The 19,869-nt window shown below is 33.1% G+C and overlaps 2 protein-coding genes across 5 annotated transcripts in view; one reads left to right on the top strand and one right to left on the bottom strand.

Annotated features, from left to right (window-relative positions):
- Flo2 (flotillin-2) overlaps positions 1-19,869 on the bottom strand; it is a 483,891-nt gene that overhangs the window by 188,777 nt on the left and 275,245 nt on the right. The window lies entirely within an intron of this gene.
- The window catches only part of LOC117221871 (glucose dehydrogenase [FAD, quinone]), a 31,688-nt gene that overhangs the window by 6,286 nt on the left and 5,533 nt on the right, over positions 1-19,869 (top strand). Inside the window, exons 1-5 of one of the 2 annotated variants that reach the window (XM_033473157.2) lie at positions 2,556-2,953; positions 14,471-14,562; positions 15,558-15,754; positions 17,304-17,518; positions 18,990-19,625. In XM_033473157.2, the coding sequence (XP_033329048.1) occupies positions 14,497-14,562; positions 15,558-15,754; positions 17,304-17,518; positions 18,990-19,625 (1,114 nt within the window). In that variant the 5' untranslated portion in view covers positions 2,556-2,953; positions 14,471-14,496. Of the gene's footprint in view, positions 1-2,555; positions 2,954-14,470; positions 14,563-15,557; positions 15,755-17,303; positions 17,519-18,989; positions 19,626-19,869 lie in introns of those variants that run through there. The other variant, XM_076521928.1, reaches the window with a different exon arrangement.

Below are 19,869 nucleotides of genomic sequence, written 5' to 3'. Positions count from 1 at the left end.
TTAAACTAAAAAGTACATATTAATATTAGAGAAAAAAAATCGAAATAACTTGAATTGCTTATAACAAAAATTATGTTTCTCAAATTTTATATAAAAAATTTTGTATAAAACTCGTTGAAAGTTGCAGTTTTAAATGTTTTAAATGGTCCCTATTTGAGAAAGAAAAAAATATGTACAAATGTGAAAGTCTAAAAATTGAGTTCCGGCCAAAAATTACCGCTTTCCAGACCATTATGCAATGTACAGTAGCGGACAAAAGATTACGACGATAAGGAAGAAAGAAATTGATAAAGTACACCGCGTTTGCAAATCTTCTCCAGGACGACGTCTCATGCTGACGCTGGTCGGTTGCCATACAAAAAGCAGAAAAAACGTATAACAACTAAAGTTATATATTTAAGTTTTACTTTTTCATTTTATATTCTAGTGCATATATTTGGGTTTTCGTTGGGATAGAATATTGAGAATAAAATGCGATCAAGGCGAACACTGAACTTCGATCTCATAATTAAAAAATGGAATGAAAATTTTATTCAATCGGATGTACTGTATACTGAGAGAGAGAGAGAGAGAGAGAGAGAGAGAGAGAGAGAGAGAGAGAGAGAGAGAGAGAAAGAGAGAGAGAGAGAGTACATTAAATTCTGTAGAAATTATTTATTTTCAAAGAACAAAATAGTTATAAATGGTAATATTTTTTTGAATTCCTCACATTTTCGTGATCCGATTTTGAACATTTCATACTATTATTCATGCAATCTTAAGAATTTTCGAATGAAATGAAATCAAGCAAAGGCACGCTACACATGGATTTCGCTGTTTGTATACTAAAATATCAAAATGACTAAAATAACAGTAATATACTAAAATAACAAACGATTTCGTAAAGCGAATGCGTTCATTTTTCTTACCTATAACATTATTTCTAAACTTTTTACATGTCTTTACTGTTTTGCATTTACGCTGCTCGTTGTTCTCATGCAAACCCATAAAATCTAGTAACAACTAGAAATTAAGATAAAAATATTCTGCAGGGATTGCAAAAGATATAAGTGACAGACATAAATTAAATTATTTCTTTATTCATTTCAACTGGTTGAAAATTACGCATCCATACTCTTGAATTATTTTCTATTCGTTTTCTCTCATAAATACCTACAATACCTATTGCAATCACTAAAATTTTAATCCGAAAATGATTGTCTTTTTTGAAATGATTATTTGAAAATCATTATTAGACTGCGAATCCTCTAGCAAAATAAAAATTTGCTGCATCCGTTGCAATGAAAAGAAAATGCATGTGTCTCGATTAATTTCAATCAGTTATCAATAATACAATCAAATATATTGTTCAATTTTTCTAATAGAATTTATACAATTTTCTATAAATATATATACAGTCTATAATTGTTAGACCACGGATTTGATGCATTTGTACCAAGAATGAACGGTTGAAACAGGAAATTGATATTTTTTAGAAAATTGTATATATAATACAAAAATATCAATTTCCTGTTTCAACCGTTCATTTTTGTTACAAATGCATCAAATCCGCGGTCTAACAATTATAGACTCAAAGTAACTTTTATATTAGTTATTGATATCTAAAAATGAAAACAAAAAAAAACGCTATATTTTTAAAACACTTTATTTTTGTACTTTCTATTATTTCCATCATACATAGAAATACAAAATTATGGTGCCTCGGTAACTTTTTGTTCAAATATCACCAAAAATGTAAAAATTACTTCGACTCTATAATTCGCCCATCGTCAGTCGTCCTATGTTGTAACGAGTTTCACCCGATTACCATTTATTCAAATTTCTTTCCTTATCTGTTTACCAGCCGTATCATTCTGTTCGACATATGAGATACAAAGGTCTCGTGAAAATATTGAAATAATTAAAAGTGTCGTAAGTACATTTTCCAAAAACATCCAGCTAGCTATTTGAACATTTACATTTCCACGTTACATTATATCATTTCATCAAAGCCTGGTGTTATCGGCAGTCTGCGGATCTGCATGCAAAATAAAAATTCTCTACCACGATTGTGCAACAGAGAGGCAGGAGTTAGGAAAGAATCTTTTTTTCTCATTCCTGAGGTTTCTAATCGGTTTGAAAATAATGGTACAGCATTGTCAGGTTTTCGTCTTGCATTTATTGTGCTCCATTCGACCCACTCATTTTTCACATAAATGCAGCAATAAAATCCGCGGTCCAGCTATCAGTTATCAATATCCTTCAATTAAATGAAACCCGAGATCCTAACATATTGGGATTTTAAAATAAATTGCCACTTTCAAAATAAACGGATCGATCGAATAAATAAATAAATAAATAATTATTCATGGCACCGTATGCCTGAGAATCGGTAGAACTGCACAGCGGGCTATCCTTTCGTCCCGGAATGCATGCGAGCTCGATGGAGCCGAGCTAACGCGTGTTTTCTATCGCAGGAGCCGTAGCCCGGTCAATTAAGGACCCACTTTCGAGGCTGGCGCGAGTGAAACCGTGAACACCTCGCTGCAATTCACTGATTCGCGTTCCCCGGAGGAGCGTTGCTTCTTTTCGGCTCTCCGCTCCGCGTCCTCGTCACTTTTCGCTGGTCGGCCCGGCCGTGGAGTCGAGCGCGCGGCCGCGTGTCGAGTTGCTCTCGCTTAGAACTCGCTTTTCCCTATCTAAACACGTTTTTTCACGTCGCTTATTATTATTATTGTTATTACTATTATTATTATTATTATTTTCATCGCCGGTGCGCCGAGAAATTTTCCGAGATAACAATCCACGCGGATCGATCCTAAAAACCGATGTAACGTCGCGAAGCAGTTCCGCGCGCGAAAATTCGAAGAACCCTCTCGCAGAGAGATTCCGTGATCTGTGACGAAGGGGTGAGTGATCGAAGAGATGATGGAGGAAGAGACATGGTGAATTTATACGGACATTGCTCTGCTCGGTGAGTGAAGCCGTCGATTGCTCTTGTGCCGGCGATTATCCTCGTTATCGAGCAGTGCCCGGCGAGCTTTTTCGCTTTAGACGAAGCTGCGATTTTTTTTGGTCTTCGGTGGACTCGTGAACAGTGATTTCTCGAGCATTTTCTTTCCGGGGGAGGCGGAAAGTGAAGGTCGCGGCAGTGGTTTTTATTTTCGGGGACGTCGGTACAGTGATCTTTACTTAGAATCGCGTGACACAGCAATCTGAGACGAGAGAACAAAGGGATCCGGATATGTCCTGGCCGTCGGCGTTCGTCGCTGCCTCGAACGAACCGTTGCTTTTTGTACCGGTGTGTGTCAATCTTTTATGTTCCTTCATCGAAAAAATTTTAGTGCGACCGAAAGACCGCGCGGAGCCTATGCGCGGAATGAAAATTTTTCAGCGCCGATTGCGAGAGACTGTTAACAAAAGACACGTTAACAAAAATGCGACAACACTTTCGAATCGTTTTTTCAAACCTCGATTTTTCTTTCTCGAGTCTTAACCGCTTTTGCCATAAACGCGTCAAATCCGCGGTCTGCTTGATTAAACAAATGGAAAAAGAGGATTAATTTCACCGAGACCTTGAAAATTGCGCGTTGTTGTGTCGATCATTTTACCGCGAATAGCAAGTGCTCTTGCATTTGTTAAGAGTTGTTTTGTTAAGCAGTTATGATATATTTGAGACAATTGATTAACAATTTTTTAGAAAAAGTACACCGACAAAATGTTTTCGAGTCGAGTCACTTTACAGATTTCAGTCAAATTAACAGAAAATGATTTGGGAGTAGTTCGAATATTAATTAATAAATATTAGTAAATATTATAAAACTAATAATATTTATAATAAATATTTACTATTATTTACAATAACTAATAATTTTTATTTATATAATATAATATTTATAATAATGTAATTAAAATTAATTAAAATATAATATAATATGATAATATTATAATATAATTATACTGTTATAATGTAATTATAATATAATATTTATTTGAAATAAATATTAAAAATATTATGAGGAACTATAACAAATATTATAAATATTAGTATATTAATAAATATTAATTTGCGTGCAGTTAAGAGATATGTTCCACACAAATTAAAATATTGTATCAAACGATAATATTAATCTTATTTTCGTATAATTCTTCTAATATTCATTTTATTTTTGTATATTTTATTTTTTTAATTTATTTTGTGGTTTTTTTTATTTTGTTTCATTTTCATTAGTTTGTTTTTCTTCGTCGTATGCGCGAAATAAAACAATATATTGCAATATAAACGATGTGTTATATGCTTCACTGTGTACGTTCAATTTAATATTTATAAAAATATAATTTTTTATCTAAATGTTAACGATATATAAAGTTTCTAAACTTCAATCGGCAAGTGCATATATTCGATAGAGTTTGATGTTCACGAATTTCGACGAAAAATTTAGTTCAACCGTGGGATGACTAAAGGTTTACGGCTAAGTAAGATACAGTTCGTCGAATGGCGTACACGCCCCTTCCAAAGTATTAGGACACCTGCTGGTTTAATATAAATTGTAATTTTGTATTCGATTTGGGTAATGTCTTATGTTCAGAATTAAATTTTATGGCATCGTATTGTCGAAATTACATATTCATTTAGAATTGTCTGTCAGTTATGCAATTCGTTCGCCAACTTATTGCATGTTGTTCATTGGAAACGTATGTTGAGTTCATTTCGTACGATATGTTTTCTAAGTTTATTATTTTTATTGTATGTTTAGTTGTACATATCAATGTACTTGTTACAGCTTAATAATACATTGGAGAAATTATAACAATTTCTTTCCGGTTTTTCAAATTTATTTAATGTCCTGTAAGTGTCTTCATACTTTTGGAGGGGAGTGTATGTCGTAAATGTGTGTAATTATACATGTGAATGTATGTGTTACATTTTGATACAATTAACTTCGAAATAAATTGAAGAAATTATAAGAATTTCCTATCGGTTTTTCAAATTTATTTAATTTTCTGTAAGCGTCTTAATACTTTTGGAGGGGACTGTGTATCGTAAATGTAATTATACATGTGAATGTATGTGTTACATTTTGAAACAATTAACTTCGAAATAAATTGTGGAAATTATAACAATTTCCTATCGGTTTTTCAAATTTATTTAATTTTCTGTAAGCGTCTTAATACTTTTGGAGGGGACTGTGTATCGTAAATGTAATTATACATGTGAATGTATGTGTTACATTTTGATACAATTAACTTCGAAATAAATTGAGGAAATTATAACAATTTCCTATCGGTTTTTCAAATTTATTTAATTTTCTGTAAGTGTCCTAATACTTTTGGAGGGGACTGTGTATCGTAAATGTAATTATACATGTGAATGTATGTGTTACATTTTGATACAATTAACTTCGAAATAAATTGAAGAAATTATAACAATTTCTTATCGGTTTTTCAAATTTATTTAATTTTCTGTAAGTGTCCTAATACTTTTGGAGGGGGGACTGTGTATCGTAAATGTAATTATACATGTGAATGTATGTGTTACATTTTGATACAATTAACTTCGAAATAAATTGAAGAAATTATAAGAATTTCCTATCGGTTTTTCAAATTTATTTAATTTTCTGTAAGTGTCCTAATACTTTTGGAGGGGGGACTGTGTATCGTAAATGTAATTATACATGTGAATGTATTTGTTACATTTTGATACAATTTACTTTGAAATAAATTGGAGAAATTATAACAATTTCTTATCGGTTTTTCAAATTTATTTAATTTTCTGTAAGCGTCTTAATACTTTTGGAGGGGACTGTGTATCGTAAATGTAATTATACATGTGAATGTATGTGTTACATTTTGATACAATTAACTTCGAAATAAATTGAAGAAATTATAACAATTTCCTATCGGTTTTTCAAATTTATTTAATTTTCTGTAAGTGTCCTAATACTTTTGGAGGGGACTGTGTATCGTAAATGTAATTACACATGTGAATGTATTTGTTACATTTTGATACAATTAACTTCGAAATAAATTGAAGAAATTATAACAATTTCTTATCGGTTTTTCAAATTTATTTAATTTTCTGTGAGTGTCTAATACTTTTGGAGCAGAGTGTATATCGCCTGTAGCCGCAGGACCGTGTATATGAAGCAAACGTTCAAACTCGATTTCCTCGCGAAATCTAAGTTACAAACAAAAAGAGTTATTATATATTTTTTTTATTAGGAATACCTACCTTCCGGAGACACTCCGTATATTCTCAGCATAACTTCCTGAAATAACTTTTCACCTTCTTAATTCAATAAACACTGAATGTAAAACAATTCGTGTCAAAATGAACCCAGCTTAGTCGGCCCATGCCGTCGAGTAAGAACACGTCGAGTGTTCGTTATTGTTTCGCGAATTCTTAAAATAATTTACCTTTGGAGCGTAGAAAAAATTTCAGAATTCTATGTCATCTCTGGCGGTTTTATCTTACCTGCAACAAAAATTATATATTATTATTTATATCTTATTATGTAACTTATGTATTATCATTATGTACTTGCCCGGTTATTTCTAAAATATAATATAATATCTAAAATATGTTGAATTTGACATTGAAACTTTTTTAATAAAATGTAATCGAAAATGCGACGTTTTTGAACATTTTCCATTGCAAAGGCAAAAATTGATATACTTAAAGGCAAAGGCAAAAATTGATATACTTAAAATTGGGTGATTTATTTACGATCGTTTCAGTGGGCTTAAAATAACTTGTGCTATTTCCTGTCGATATTTTCATTGTACATTTGTTTCAGATATTTATGTATTTATTGCACGTAAAGATTTCTAAAAGAAAAAGAAAAAGAAAACGATACAAGATAAATTTCGACAACGAATAGGATAAATTTCTGTTATTTCGAGCCTACTGGAACGATTCCGTGAGAGAGAAATAGATTTCTATTTCCAGGATACGAGTCCACGGAAAATCTTTTAAAAGCGAGTAGAACACGTTCTCGAACTTCTATCGTGCCTCTAGAAATCAGGCTTTATATGCACCTACCACCCACGATCTCTGGATAGTCACGTGCGCAGCACATGTGGCAAAGTGGCCAGAAAACAATTCACTCGTTGCGCTCGCAGTAATTTCAATAGTAAATTGTAACAAACGCTACTGGCAAATTCTCTTGCAGTATTTTGTTGCGTCACGTTCCATAATTAAAGCGATGCTAAAGTCACGTTCCATAATTAAATAGCAAACATCACAGGCAATTAACAGATTACTCATTATGCATCGTAATTTTAATTTCCTTGGTTTTTTAGAATTTGACGAGAATTGTTCAGTATTCATACAACAAATGATTTGTAATTATTTTTTAATTCTCGAACGTTGGAGACGCTGCAATTGTTGCAAATATTTTTCAATTTATTCGGTAAATTTATTATGCAGGAAGGAATTTAATTACATAGTTGTGGTAGGAGTCGCGAATTGCGTTTTAAGTATAAATTACAAACGAAGTAATTCCACAAGTCGCGCCATATTGACGCTCAATAATGTGTTATTGTAATTCCAATTAAATCATAGAATATTATTTTATATAAAGAGGTAGATCAGCCTAATTTGTCATTTTACTATCGAACAATTAACATTTAAAAACTATACTCACCGATCTTGACACACCGTTAACATTTGAATAAAATTTAGTATTCTAATAAATATATGTCTCATTAAATTGAAAGCACACAGTGAAACATATAACACATTGTTTATATTGTAATATTGTTTTATTTGGTGCACACGACGAATAAAAGAACTAATAAAAATGAAAAAAAAATAAGGGGAAATGGAAAAATAAAACAAAAACGAATTTTTACCCCATGTTAAAAAAGTTTACTATACCCAAAAATATGCATCTGTGTGTACGCACCATGTTTGTTAACTTTTCTCGGTAAGTGTAAGCATTTTCAAAATACTCGAACCATATCGTTCGCATTTTACAAAAACAAAATACAATTTGCAACTTCTATCAACTGTGGCCACAGGTCAAAAATTCAGCCCATCGTCTAGACCGATTAGATTTTTCTCTACATTTTCGAAATGAAAATTATCGAAACAAATTTTCCAAAAATGTCCGCAAAAATAATCTGATTTCAAATGTTCGTTTTCCTTTGACCATCGTTCAAACACGTAATGCTATATTAAACTACATCATTTTATTCAGAAAAATGCACGGAATGTTAACAGGCGAGCTAGAAATGTGTACCTATTGTTATCAGAGTGCAAAACGTCAACAAAGTCGAAAATTCGCATTATTTTCAAATTTCATAGCTGAAATTTCTCCTTTCTGCGAAGTTAACAAACGATTCCCGTTAATCGATCATCGCATCCGTATATCATCACGGTTGATTTGCATGACGCATAGTCTGCCCGAGTGGTTCAGTGACTGGGATGACGTCACATCGCGGGCTCTTTCTCCGGAAGAGAGTGACCGGTCTCTGCCGCGTGCTACGAGCTCCTTAATTAGCGCCGTCTAGTGTGGCCGCGGCTCCGAGCGCCGCCAATTCCCAGCGAGAGAATTGGATGAATCGCAATTATGCGCTGTCGGCGAGCTTTCGCGCGGATCACGTTCGCCCAACTGTCTTGGATGAGTACATTATGAGCTGCCTTAGTATTCATAACACAATCGAGCATACGGTAATTAATCGTTTCGTGTACGAGAGACCCGCCAAATAATCCGAGAAGGCAACAGATCTAAATAAAGTAGCCAAGAAAACAAAGTGGCAGGAGAAAAAAGCAAAAAGTAGCAATTAATCAAAATAGCGAATGATTACAGTTACCAGATGCAAAGCAGCAGAGGATCGAATAGTGGGAAACAAAGTAGTACTGGTCAACAAAGTGACAATTAAACAATAGTGCAAAGAAGCAACGTAATCGCATGTAAATCAGCGGGGAATGAAGTAGCAGAGCACAAAGTCGCGACTAAGCAGGGCAACGTCGAACAGAGTAGTCAGAAATAATTAATAAAGAACAATGTTGTTAGAAAAGTAAAGTAGTGCAATTCAACAAAATAGCAAATGAGCAAAGTGATCAGATGCAGACCGGTAAGGAACCGAATAGCACTAAACAAAGTAGCAATTATGCGAGATAATATCGAACAAAGTAGTACGGAATAACTATAGTAAAGAACAAAATAGCTAGGAAAACAAAGTAGTACAAATGAGCAAAGTCGCAATGAAACAATATCGCACAAAACAGCAACGTAAAGAGATGTAGATCAGCAAGGAATTAAATAACAGAGAACAAAGTAGCAATTAAGCAAAGTAACATAAAGAACGAAGTAGTCAGAAATAATTAATAAAGAACGAAGTAGCTAGAAAAGCAAAGCAGCACAAATAAACAAAGTCACGATGGAATAATATCGCAAAGGAGCAACGTAAACAGATGCAAATAAACAAGCAACAAAGTAGGCAGAAATAATTAATAAAGAACAAAGTTGCTAGAAGGGTGAAATAGTACAAATCAACAAAGTAGGAAATGAGCGAAGTAATCAGATGCAGATATCACAATAACATTACAAACTGTATAGCATTAAACAAAGATACCAAGTAACAGTAAATAAAGTAGAAAATAAACAATATGTCGTCGTGAAAAGAGGTAACAAGCAAGTATCAGCTGGTAAAGTTGCAAGAAAAGAAAAATGACTAGAAAACAAAGTATCAATAAACAAAGTAGTAAGAATCGAGAAGCAGAAGACAAAGTAACGAAAAATACAAAACACAGAAATTGAATGTACGGATACTTTCTGGAACGACTGTATATCTTTAGAAATGCTTTATCTAGACTCGTTGATCTTCTAATTGTGTCTAATTAACCTCGTGTATACGAGAATTATTCGTATGAGTGAAAATATTTTCTTCGGAGAAATGGATCATATGTCAATGTCTTAAATACTTGAGGAAATTCTGTTGAATTAATATTGGGTGTATGCAAAAGTTACGATCTCTTCTCGATTCCTTTTTATTTATGCACGATATACGCATTATAAATTTATCATTAAAATTATTTTTGTTTATAATTAGAAATTTTTGCATTGTTTTAAATCGTGTTAGATAAATTCCAGTAAGCAGAAAACAATTACGTCATTAAATCGGATGTAGTCATAAAAAGTGGACTCCTATTATTATCGTATTCTTTTTTGCAACTTTATTGTTCGTACAAATATTGTAATTGATATTCTTGTGAATTTTAGTATAATACTTTACGAGCATACGTTCAAGATTTCTCAAAATTAGGTAGAAGAGACCCCAAAAGATGTGAAAAAGCTTTTCCTGGAACAAGTAGTTGTAACTTCTGATAATAAAGCACAGTAGTTTATAACTTGAAAAAAAAAACATTCGAGTGCTTTATATATTTGTTACAAAATAAATCTGATGTTGGAATTTGTAGAATTAACAATTGCATTTCGAGCGAATCGAATGAAACCGCAACAGGTATTAGAACGAGAAGTTTAAACACCTTTCTCTCGGAGGTACTTTCCTTTTCGCAGTGACCCTGAAAACTTTCGGAATGCTCGACTAATTAACTTTGAATTTTACACACAGATTCCTAATAACATCCTGCATCTATGCCTATTCAATTCTAATTGTCTATTGTTAAAGTACAGAAGATAACAGAGGACTTCCCTTCAAAGAAAACTTTATATTCCGTAATGGAACTCTCTCTCTCTCTCTCTCTCTCTCTCTCTCTCTCTCTCTCTCTCTCTCTCTCTCTCTCTCTCTCTCTCTTAATCGTTCATTAATGGTATTATATGTAAATAGTAAATGAACACCATTGTATAATAGTTATATTGCCGTAGTTAACACTTTAAATAAATTTATACTTGTCATAATAGTAGAACTATAATGTTACAATGAACCACAAAGATTACGTTTTTGTTAAATACATTAAATATTATAAACAATGTACTCTTCATGTTTTTTACGTTAAACACTATTAATTCTACATCTAACGTGAAAAACATAAAAATAATATTTTTATGAAATATAATAAATATTGTATTGGCACAATGCAATTATATAGTTAGTATTGCACATTTAATTTATTCACACAATGTGCATTGTACTTGAATTATAGTTATATAGAAATAACATTTTCGTTTCATATTTGAATATAAATATTGCACCTAATACATTTAAATTTAAAATATATTTTTATAGAGTACAAAACCGATCTGATTAAACTTAATAAATAAAAGATATAAAATAAAAATAATTTATTATACGATTATTAAATACGATAAATACAAAATTATATTTTTGTTGAATATAACGAATATTAAGTACTTCACGAATACAATAAATATCTCGATTTTATTCCTGTTATTAATAAATCCATTCTCGTGTTTAAATACAAATGTGGTTGTTGACAGTTTCAACTTTAGACATTTTCTTAGAGAAATTCAAAGTCATCCACACTAGCAGATAAATATCTGAAATATAAAAATCGCACGTTAATGCTCCAATGTATATGGTAGCAAATAAAATAAAAAATAACATGTTTCAAGAATACTATTTTTCAACATATAAATAAATTGCAAGCACGTAATAATACTGCAAAATCTGATGCAACAATCTTGCGACATATGGAAATGGTTACCACTCATGCAAGACAGAATTAAAAACCACTGTCACTTTTAATACGGCTGAACTCCTACATCTAATTCAGTATTTGATTAAGTTTGACTCTAAAATTGAATATTACATTATTTGCTCATTTTATCACCGTTACTGTTCATTTCATTATATTGTTCTAAATTGTTTATTTTATAGAGAAACGTCACATTTTAACTATATCATATTCTTATATTATACATTTCTATATTATATTCTATATTATTGTTTTACATTAGTATTATTCTATATTTATATTCTATATTATAACTATATTATATTGTTATAATGTGCCATTTTTAGAAGACATCAGTACATTAATTACATTGCAATATTATAATTTGTTTATATAAAGATAACGATATCGTGTAAATTATAATATATTATTGTAATTTATATATTTTACACAACAATATCACATCAATTGTATTATGTTATCATAATTTGTTTACTTTATAGAGCAATATCAAACTAGCTGTATTATTTTATAAATTAATTCGAAGGTTTCCTAATTCGATTTCAAATTATGCATATCCAATTATATTGGATATAATCCAACAATAATTCGCCCCAATTCAACGATAATAATAAAATGAAATATTAAACAGTTGCTATGACAATTCTAAACCTGCTTAGACAGTCTAAACCCGCGTTCATCTTGTTGATATCTTGTTTATATTGTTGTATCTATGGTGAAAAGTTACATTTAGATCGCCGTCGAGAAATCCTCTTATCATTGCGGAAGAAACGTGCGATCGCTCGTTTTACTTAATTTCGCGATATCGACTGATTAGTTTGTATATCCGTCGACGCTTTCACATCTCGAGCAGGGGCTGCTTCTTTCCTTCTTTCCAATCATAACGGCTTGTCGCGGCGATCGAAACACCCAAACAACCGAGCCCAAGTTGCTCTCTCACTTTCGAAATTCCTGTTCCGGTTCGGGCATTTTCTATATCTGCCACGAAACGACTACGATTCAGTTTTCATTTCAGCCCACAGAGAAACTGCAGCTCGGGCGATTTGGTTCCGTATGCACTTTCACGTCGAAGCGATCTCACGTTGCTCCAAGTGCATTGTACTGTTACTGTTATCTCCTGTTCGACTATGACATAAGTCGATTGCCGCGCCGGCCAATAGACGACCGCAGGCTATCCTCCAATTACACTATAATCGTTAATAAAGGTATAACCATCGATACTGATTTCGATGAACATCGGCGATATCGACATGTTATGATCGCGCGATGCATCGATAGCTTCTATTTTAGCTTCGTAACACAAACAATTTGTAACACAAATAAAAAATAATATAAAAAAACATCGTTAATATGAGTGGAAGCTGCGTAGCTCAAGAGGATCGAGGAGTGATGAATTTATTTTTCAGTCAAATGTTTCTACTTCTGTCGTCGAGAGACGATGATTTACAGTAACTTTTTCCTTTACGAAAACTTTTTACGTGACTTTGTTAAAGAGTTATTAAAGAAAAACACGGTCCAATCACAGAGCAAGTACTGCTGGCGCCCCGCCTCCGCGACCAATACCGCGTAAAACTTGTTATCGCGCGGTAACGCGTCAGCTGAACTTGCTCTCTGATTGGTTTACGGTTTTCATTAATAACTCGTTAACGAAGCCACGGAAAACATTTTCGCTAAGGAAAAAGTTCTTTCAAATTACCTCAGGAAATTCCTTCCAGAGACTTGCAATAATTTTGGCATACCCTGTACATTGTTTTATAATAATGACAAAATTGGATTTATTTCAATTTCGTACAATTTCTATGGTAATATCTGCTTGAATAGAGAATTTTATCTAAAATTTTCTCACAGGAAGATTTTTACAATGTCAGGAACTGTGAAAAAGAAAACGTTTGAAACGTTTAAACATAAGAAATAATCAAAACATTAATAAAAACCGTATAAATCCCTAACTACTTTGCCCTAAAATCCGTTGAAATTATTACTATCATTACTTAGATTAATTTTACGGTTATAAAACATCAAGTAACGTGGAAGAATAAAAAAACATATTAATATTTTATATAATAAATATAATAAAAAGACAGAGAAACATTGCTGATGACTAGACAGGATTTTTATGCAAAATAAAAATGATTTGCATTAATTGTAAGATCGAAAAGCTACATAGACATTTTTTTCTCTAATTGTATTTATTAAATTTGAAATAATGAAACAGCATCACCAAATTCTTTAAATGTTTTTACTGTTTCGTATTTGAATGTATTTACATTTGTCATAATTGCATAAAATCCTCTATCTACTGATGAGAAGAATCAGTGTTAACATTTTGTCCATCGACAATTTTTTAATGGTATTTTCCAAATCAAAAATCAACAGTTAAACATTTATGTTGTAAAAAATAATTTCGATTGTATTGTGACAACATTTTTTGGGAGTATTATTTAAAAACTTAATTATAAAACAAAAAATTGTACAACAATAAACCTGAATTTACAACAGTTCAAATATTAGTAATATTTCGAAAATCGAAAGTGTACGAATATTTTTTTACGCCACTATAGCATTCCAAATAAAGGTCACCGACTCTTATAAGTTAATTAATAAACCGTAACAAAAAGACAAAAACGATTCAGCTACATAAAAATGATGAAATTGAAGTTTTCAATGGTGTCAGGAAAGTAACAAAAAAGTCCACAACTGTGAAGGATATTTATTAAGCAACCACCGACAGATAATATGTTGTCGCAAAGATTATTACAGTCTGCGTTGACTTAATGAGCGTTCTACAGGCACGAGGACCATTCAATTAGGCAGTCCAGTTTTTGTCCTGTTGCTCTAATTGAAATTACTGCTCTCTATTTGCAGGTGACACTGGCCCCTAATTGGATAAAATGCGAGTGTGTATCTTGTTCTTCAGCTTGGTGCAATTGGTGTTTGCGTTTCAGCACCCGTTCACGGTAAATAGTGCTGCTTTGTTTTCATTTTGTTGTTAATACTTCTGTTGACGATCGTTCACTTTTATTGGGCTGCTCTGGATAATTTAATTAGAGGGTGAGATTAGTAGACTTGGATTTTAAGCATTTATAACAAAAATATGTAGATCAAATGTAGAATTGTGATGAGTCACTGATGACATTTAAAGATTTTAAACATAATATTGGACTGTTTTCAAATTGTAGCTGTAGCTCGATATTTTCATATACTCATATTTTCATATTTTAATATTTTTGAATTTTCGTATTTTCGTATTTTCGTATTTTCGTATTTTCATATTCTCATATTCTCATACTTCTAATTATTAGTCTGCGAATTTATACCTATAGATTTTTCAGATGTAAAAAATTAAGAAATTTTAATAGCATTATTATTTTATAACCTAGATCTTCGTGTAGCCAGATAGGTCTAATGAATTTACTAGCCTGATCAAATCACAAGTTTGGCTATGCTTATTGTTAATAGTAATAAAAGAAATCTTTGTTGAATTTTTAGCTTTACGTAAAATTGTGTATTTCTTGAAAAAAGTAATTTGTGGTAACACGAAGGTCTTGAGTTACACGACAGTGGTCATATGTTTCACAGCATATATCTCGTGGACATGGTAATTTACATAGAATTGTCGACTGAAATTGATTGATTTTTCTACACCTGAATCATATTTATATGAACTTTAATTATTGTCTTTATCATTTTTATTAATCGTTATTATTATCGAAATTTTGCCATCGATAATAGTTCCTATTCTAATAACTAATTTTCCTTATTATTGTAATGTTTAATATAAAAATCTATGTCACAGATTTTAAGCCCAATGTAACCACAAATTAACGTTATTTATAGTACTTTTAATTGGAAAAGTTGTTCGATTCAAAATTCATGTGACAAATGAATAAAGTCGTACATAATTAATATTTTTAGTGAGAGAATCATTATACATAAGTACTTTGTTAACTAGTTCCCACCTGGCCAGTTGGACACCAATAACGAAACAGCAGGATGTTGTTCCTGCACTTTCAAAGACTCATTCTACATGGACGCGAAATGTGGCGCGACGACTCCATTTATGAATCTGATACAAAAAGTGATGGTATCTAGATGCGATATCTCAAGTCCTTGTTCCAGGCTTGGAAAGGAAACGGTGCCTCAAGAATGGTATGATTCACACTCGTTTCTAGTAAATAACTAATTCCGCATACTTGATTATGTCGAACTTTACAGAAATTCATCTGTTTTGCTTCCTCCTTCGTAAGAATTATGTCAACCATAGAGTGAGAAAATATTCCATAAAAACTTCATTTCAAAAACTAGAACATTTTTACCTACTATACAATTTATTTCCACTATGCGAGTGGACGTGGTTTCGGTGCTCTTGGTCTTGAAATCAACGTGTGAGACCAAAATTCAATGTCATCTAAAAAATTTCTCTAATACACCAAAAGTATGTTTTCACATGGACAGCGTTTTAAGTGGGCGTGGCTATATTGCAAGATAATGCTGCAAGACAATGTTGTACAGGACAGTCCCTGATTACTATACAAAATCATAGCTACACGCCTAAAAATATAGTTTAGTTCACTGCAATAGTTTTGTTTGGTACATTATGTTCCCAGTGGGCGTGGCCTTGTTGCCCTTGCTTTTTAGGAATCTATAACAGTGCTCCATAAGAGAGTCTATGTCCACGATTCAATATTATAATCCTAAATACAAATCCACTAAAAACCTACCTCTGAAGGCCATATTAACCTCTTTCGTTCTATACCATTCTAAGTGGGCGTGGTTTCGTTGCTATCGATTTGAAAAAGCTGGCGGAGTGTTTCATAGGGCAATTTAAAATTAGGACTCAATATCAGAATACTAATTCCATAAAAATCTATATCAAATGTTCTCTATTCATGGATAATGTTCTCTGAATGGGCGTGGCTTCATTGCTCTCGATTCTAAGAGAACTAGAGCAGTGTTCATAGGACACACACACAAGCAGAATCTATAAGATAATATCGTACTCCTAAATCTAATATCCTATAAAAGTCTACCTGAGGAAATCGCAGTTACTTTTTCCTTTGTATGACATTGTTAGTGGGCGTGGCTTCGATGCTCTCGATTTGAAGAGAGCTAGAACAGTGTTCCGTGGAGAACCCGTTGAACCCATGACTCAATGTCATAACACTTGCACTCGTGTCCTAAAAATCTGCCTTAGAAGTCACTACGCCTTTCTGTGGCGAATAATATTCAAAGTAGGCGTGGCTTCGTTTCCCTCGATTCTGTGAGAACCACAACACCGCTCCATGGAGCAATTTCACTTCTGACTTCTTACAAGGGAAGGTCCCCAGGGTTGACGCTCACTTTTTGATGAGATTTGCGAGGCACCCCCCCCCCCCTCAAGTTCCTGTCACGTGGTGCCACGCTGCATAAGCCAGTGCATCTTGATAGTCTCTAATAACCAACTTTAACATTAATTATCTCAAAAACTATACGCTGTTGCCCTCGAAACCGAGTATTATTGGATTCAGTTTTATAAGCTCTATCAATGTACCAAATCTCATCAAAAAGTAAGGATCAATCCTGGGGACCTTATCCTGTTAGATCACTATAACTGATCCTCAATGGGTAGAAACTTACTTCTCAGTTAATGTCGACTATTTTTAATAACATTGAAAACATTCCCGGGTCATCCATGTCTAATGACTTCATGAAATTGCAGGTTCGACTTTATTATAGTTGGTGCCGGTATAGCCGGCCCAATAATCGCCAGGAGATTAAGCGACAATCCTTGGTGGAAGGTGTTGCTCATCGAAGCAGGACCAGAGGAGCCGACGATGACTGCTATACCAGGCCTGGCGTTCCATGCAATAAATTCGACTCTAGACTGGAAATTGAAAACCGAGCCTACGGAGCCCCACCCGACTGCTTGTTTAGGTACACTCCTGACATTTCACGTTTGCTAAATAAATTGGTATTTAAACAAAAAAAGAAAATTGAGAACTGCAAAATATCTCGCTCTTTTAAGATACTATTTAAACATATTCACAATAAATGTTTACAATAAAAGAATGTATTTTCATATCTAGAAGAATTTTGAGAAATGTAAAATTAGAAATTATTCGAACATTTTCTAACAGCTAAATCGTAACAAATTCTCAAATTTGTAAACTCTTTAAAAGTTGAAAATTCGACGTTTCTCACTCGAATAATTATATATATATGGACCGTTTATTTTGAAAGAGGTGTAAGTCCTTTTTTAAAAAAAAATGAGATATGACGTAATTTATGCTTTATTTAGTGTAAACTTTTTGTTTATAACTAGTTAGTAGTTAATATCTTAAAAAATGCCAATGCTTTGTTCAATTTAAAATTGACCGGTAAAAAAAATTGGGTAACCATTGATTATGAAAGTGGTGTATGTCCAATTTCCATAGACAGGTGGCGGGGTTAGTGGCCACCGGTGGCTTCACAATTATTTTATTTGCTATTTATATTGTTTTATTTTCGTGCCAAAAGTTACTAGTTTAGGTTACTTATTTTATTTTCCTCCAACAATGGATAATTTCATATTCCCATCAGATAGTGATATAGGTAAGAAGAAATAGTAAATCAATGTTATTTTATGACAATATTATTTTATGACAATTGAAAATAGTTATTTTATTTTATTTTAAATAAATTTACACGCGGAAATAAGACCCATGAATATAAACAAAAGAATAATCTTAGAATCGGAGGATGAAGATAATTCTACTATGAAAAATAAAAAAATTAATGAAGTGTAAAAAGAGAAGAAGAATTATAGAGATAGAATTTTCATCAGATGATGATATTGTTACTGAGAACTTGGATTCTGTAAAAGAAAATAAAGGAAAATATACGCAACGAATAAACAAAATTAAGCGAAATGCCGGACAAGAGTATTTTACAAAAAAAGGAAAATTCATTCCGGCAAAAAAAGAAAAAGTGATATTTGTTATTTCAAAATTGAAATTAAATGATATTTACAATTGACTAATTATGAAAGTGGTGTAAGTTCATTTGCAGCCTGGAAATTGTATATTATTTTAGTTAAATTCGTCTAAAAGAAATTTATATAATCAAATTACATATTGATAAATTAGTACAAACATTCCCAGACTTTACATAATTAACCTATATTTTTTAATTGTCAGATCTGCTAACATTCAATTTTCTTGAAACGAAAGAAAGTGGACTTGCACCACTTTCAAAATAAACGGTCCATATATACAATAATTCTTAAAAGTCGAGGACGCCTAAAGCCAATAAAATTGTACGGGAACAAAGCGTTAAAAAATTCGTTGCAAAATTATGAAAAATTAAAATATAGAGCACTGATCAATTTCCACCGTTTACTGCGCTCTAGCATAATTTCTTCCACCAGAAACGTTCGGTGTGTGTTCCTGGCCACGCGGGAAGATGGTGTCCGGTACCGGGGGTCTTCACGGGATGATGTACGTTCGAGGACACCCGGAAGTCTACAACAGCTGGGCAAGGAACGGCGCCTTGGGCTGGTCCTACGACGAAATTACGCACTACTTCGAACGCGCCGAGAACCCCACCGAGGAATCGATGCTCTCTGGCAAACGTAGAACAGTCCCAGTCCCGGGACCAATGAAGATAGAATACTTCAGAGAGAAGCCCGCGTTCGCCGACGAGCTCCTGAAGGCCGCTGATGAGTTAGGCTACAGGACGTCCAAGTTGAAAGAGTATACGCAAACAGGGTTCATGGTGGCCCCTATGACGACGCAAAACGGGATGCGAGGAACAACTTCTAGAAACTACCTGAGGCCAGTTCATGGCAGGAGGAACTTGAAAGTTTTGATCAACGCGCACGTGACGAGGGTTCTGCTGAACCAGTGGCAGAGCAAGGCTTACGGCGTCGAGCTGGTGGACAAAGATGGCTACCGGAGGATCGTCAAGGCCAACAAAGAAGTCATATTGACTGCTGGAGCTATAGGCTCCCCGCATATACTCCTGAACTCGGGGATTGGACCAAAAGACGACCTCACAAAATTGGGTTTGTTCATGTTGGATTACTTTCTGTCCTTGAAACGTTGCTGACAATTTTAAAGATGTCATTTGGGTCTATTTAGACTGTTACAAGCTTTTGAATCATTTGTGATCATTTATTTTACAAAACTGAAAATGTGTTTTTACATCTGGAACTGAGCGATTCCTGAGACGATTTGAAGCAACTTTTTCCTTTGCGAAAATGTTCCACGTCGATCCATTGACGAGTTATTAACAGAAAACCAATTAGA

The sequence above is a fragment of the Megalopta genalis genome, chromosome 5, assembly GCF_051020955.1.
Source record: "Megalopta genalis isolate 19385.01 chromosome 5, iyMegGena1_principal, whole genome shotgun sequence".
Lineage (NCBI taxonomy): Eukaryota > Metazoa > Arthropoda > Insecta > Hymenoptera > Halictidae > Megalopta > Megalopta genalis.
This window is presented reverse-complemented; position numbering and strand designations above follow the sequence as displayed.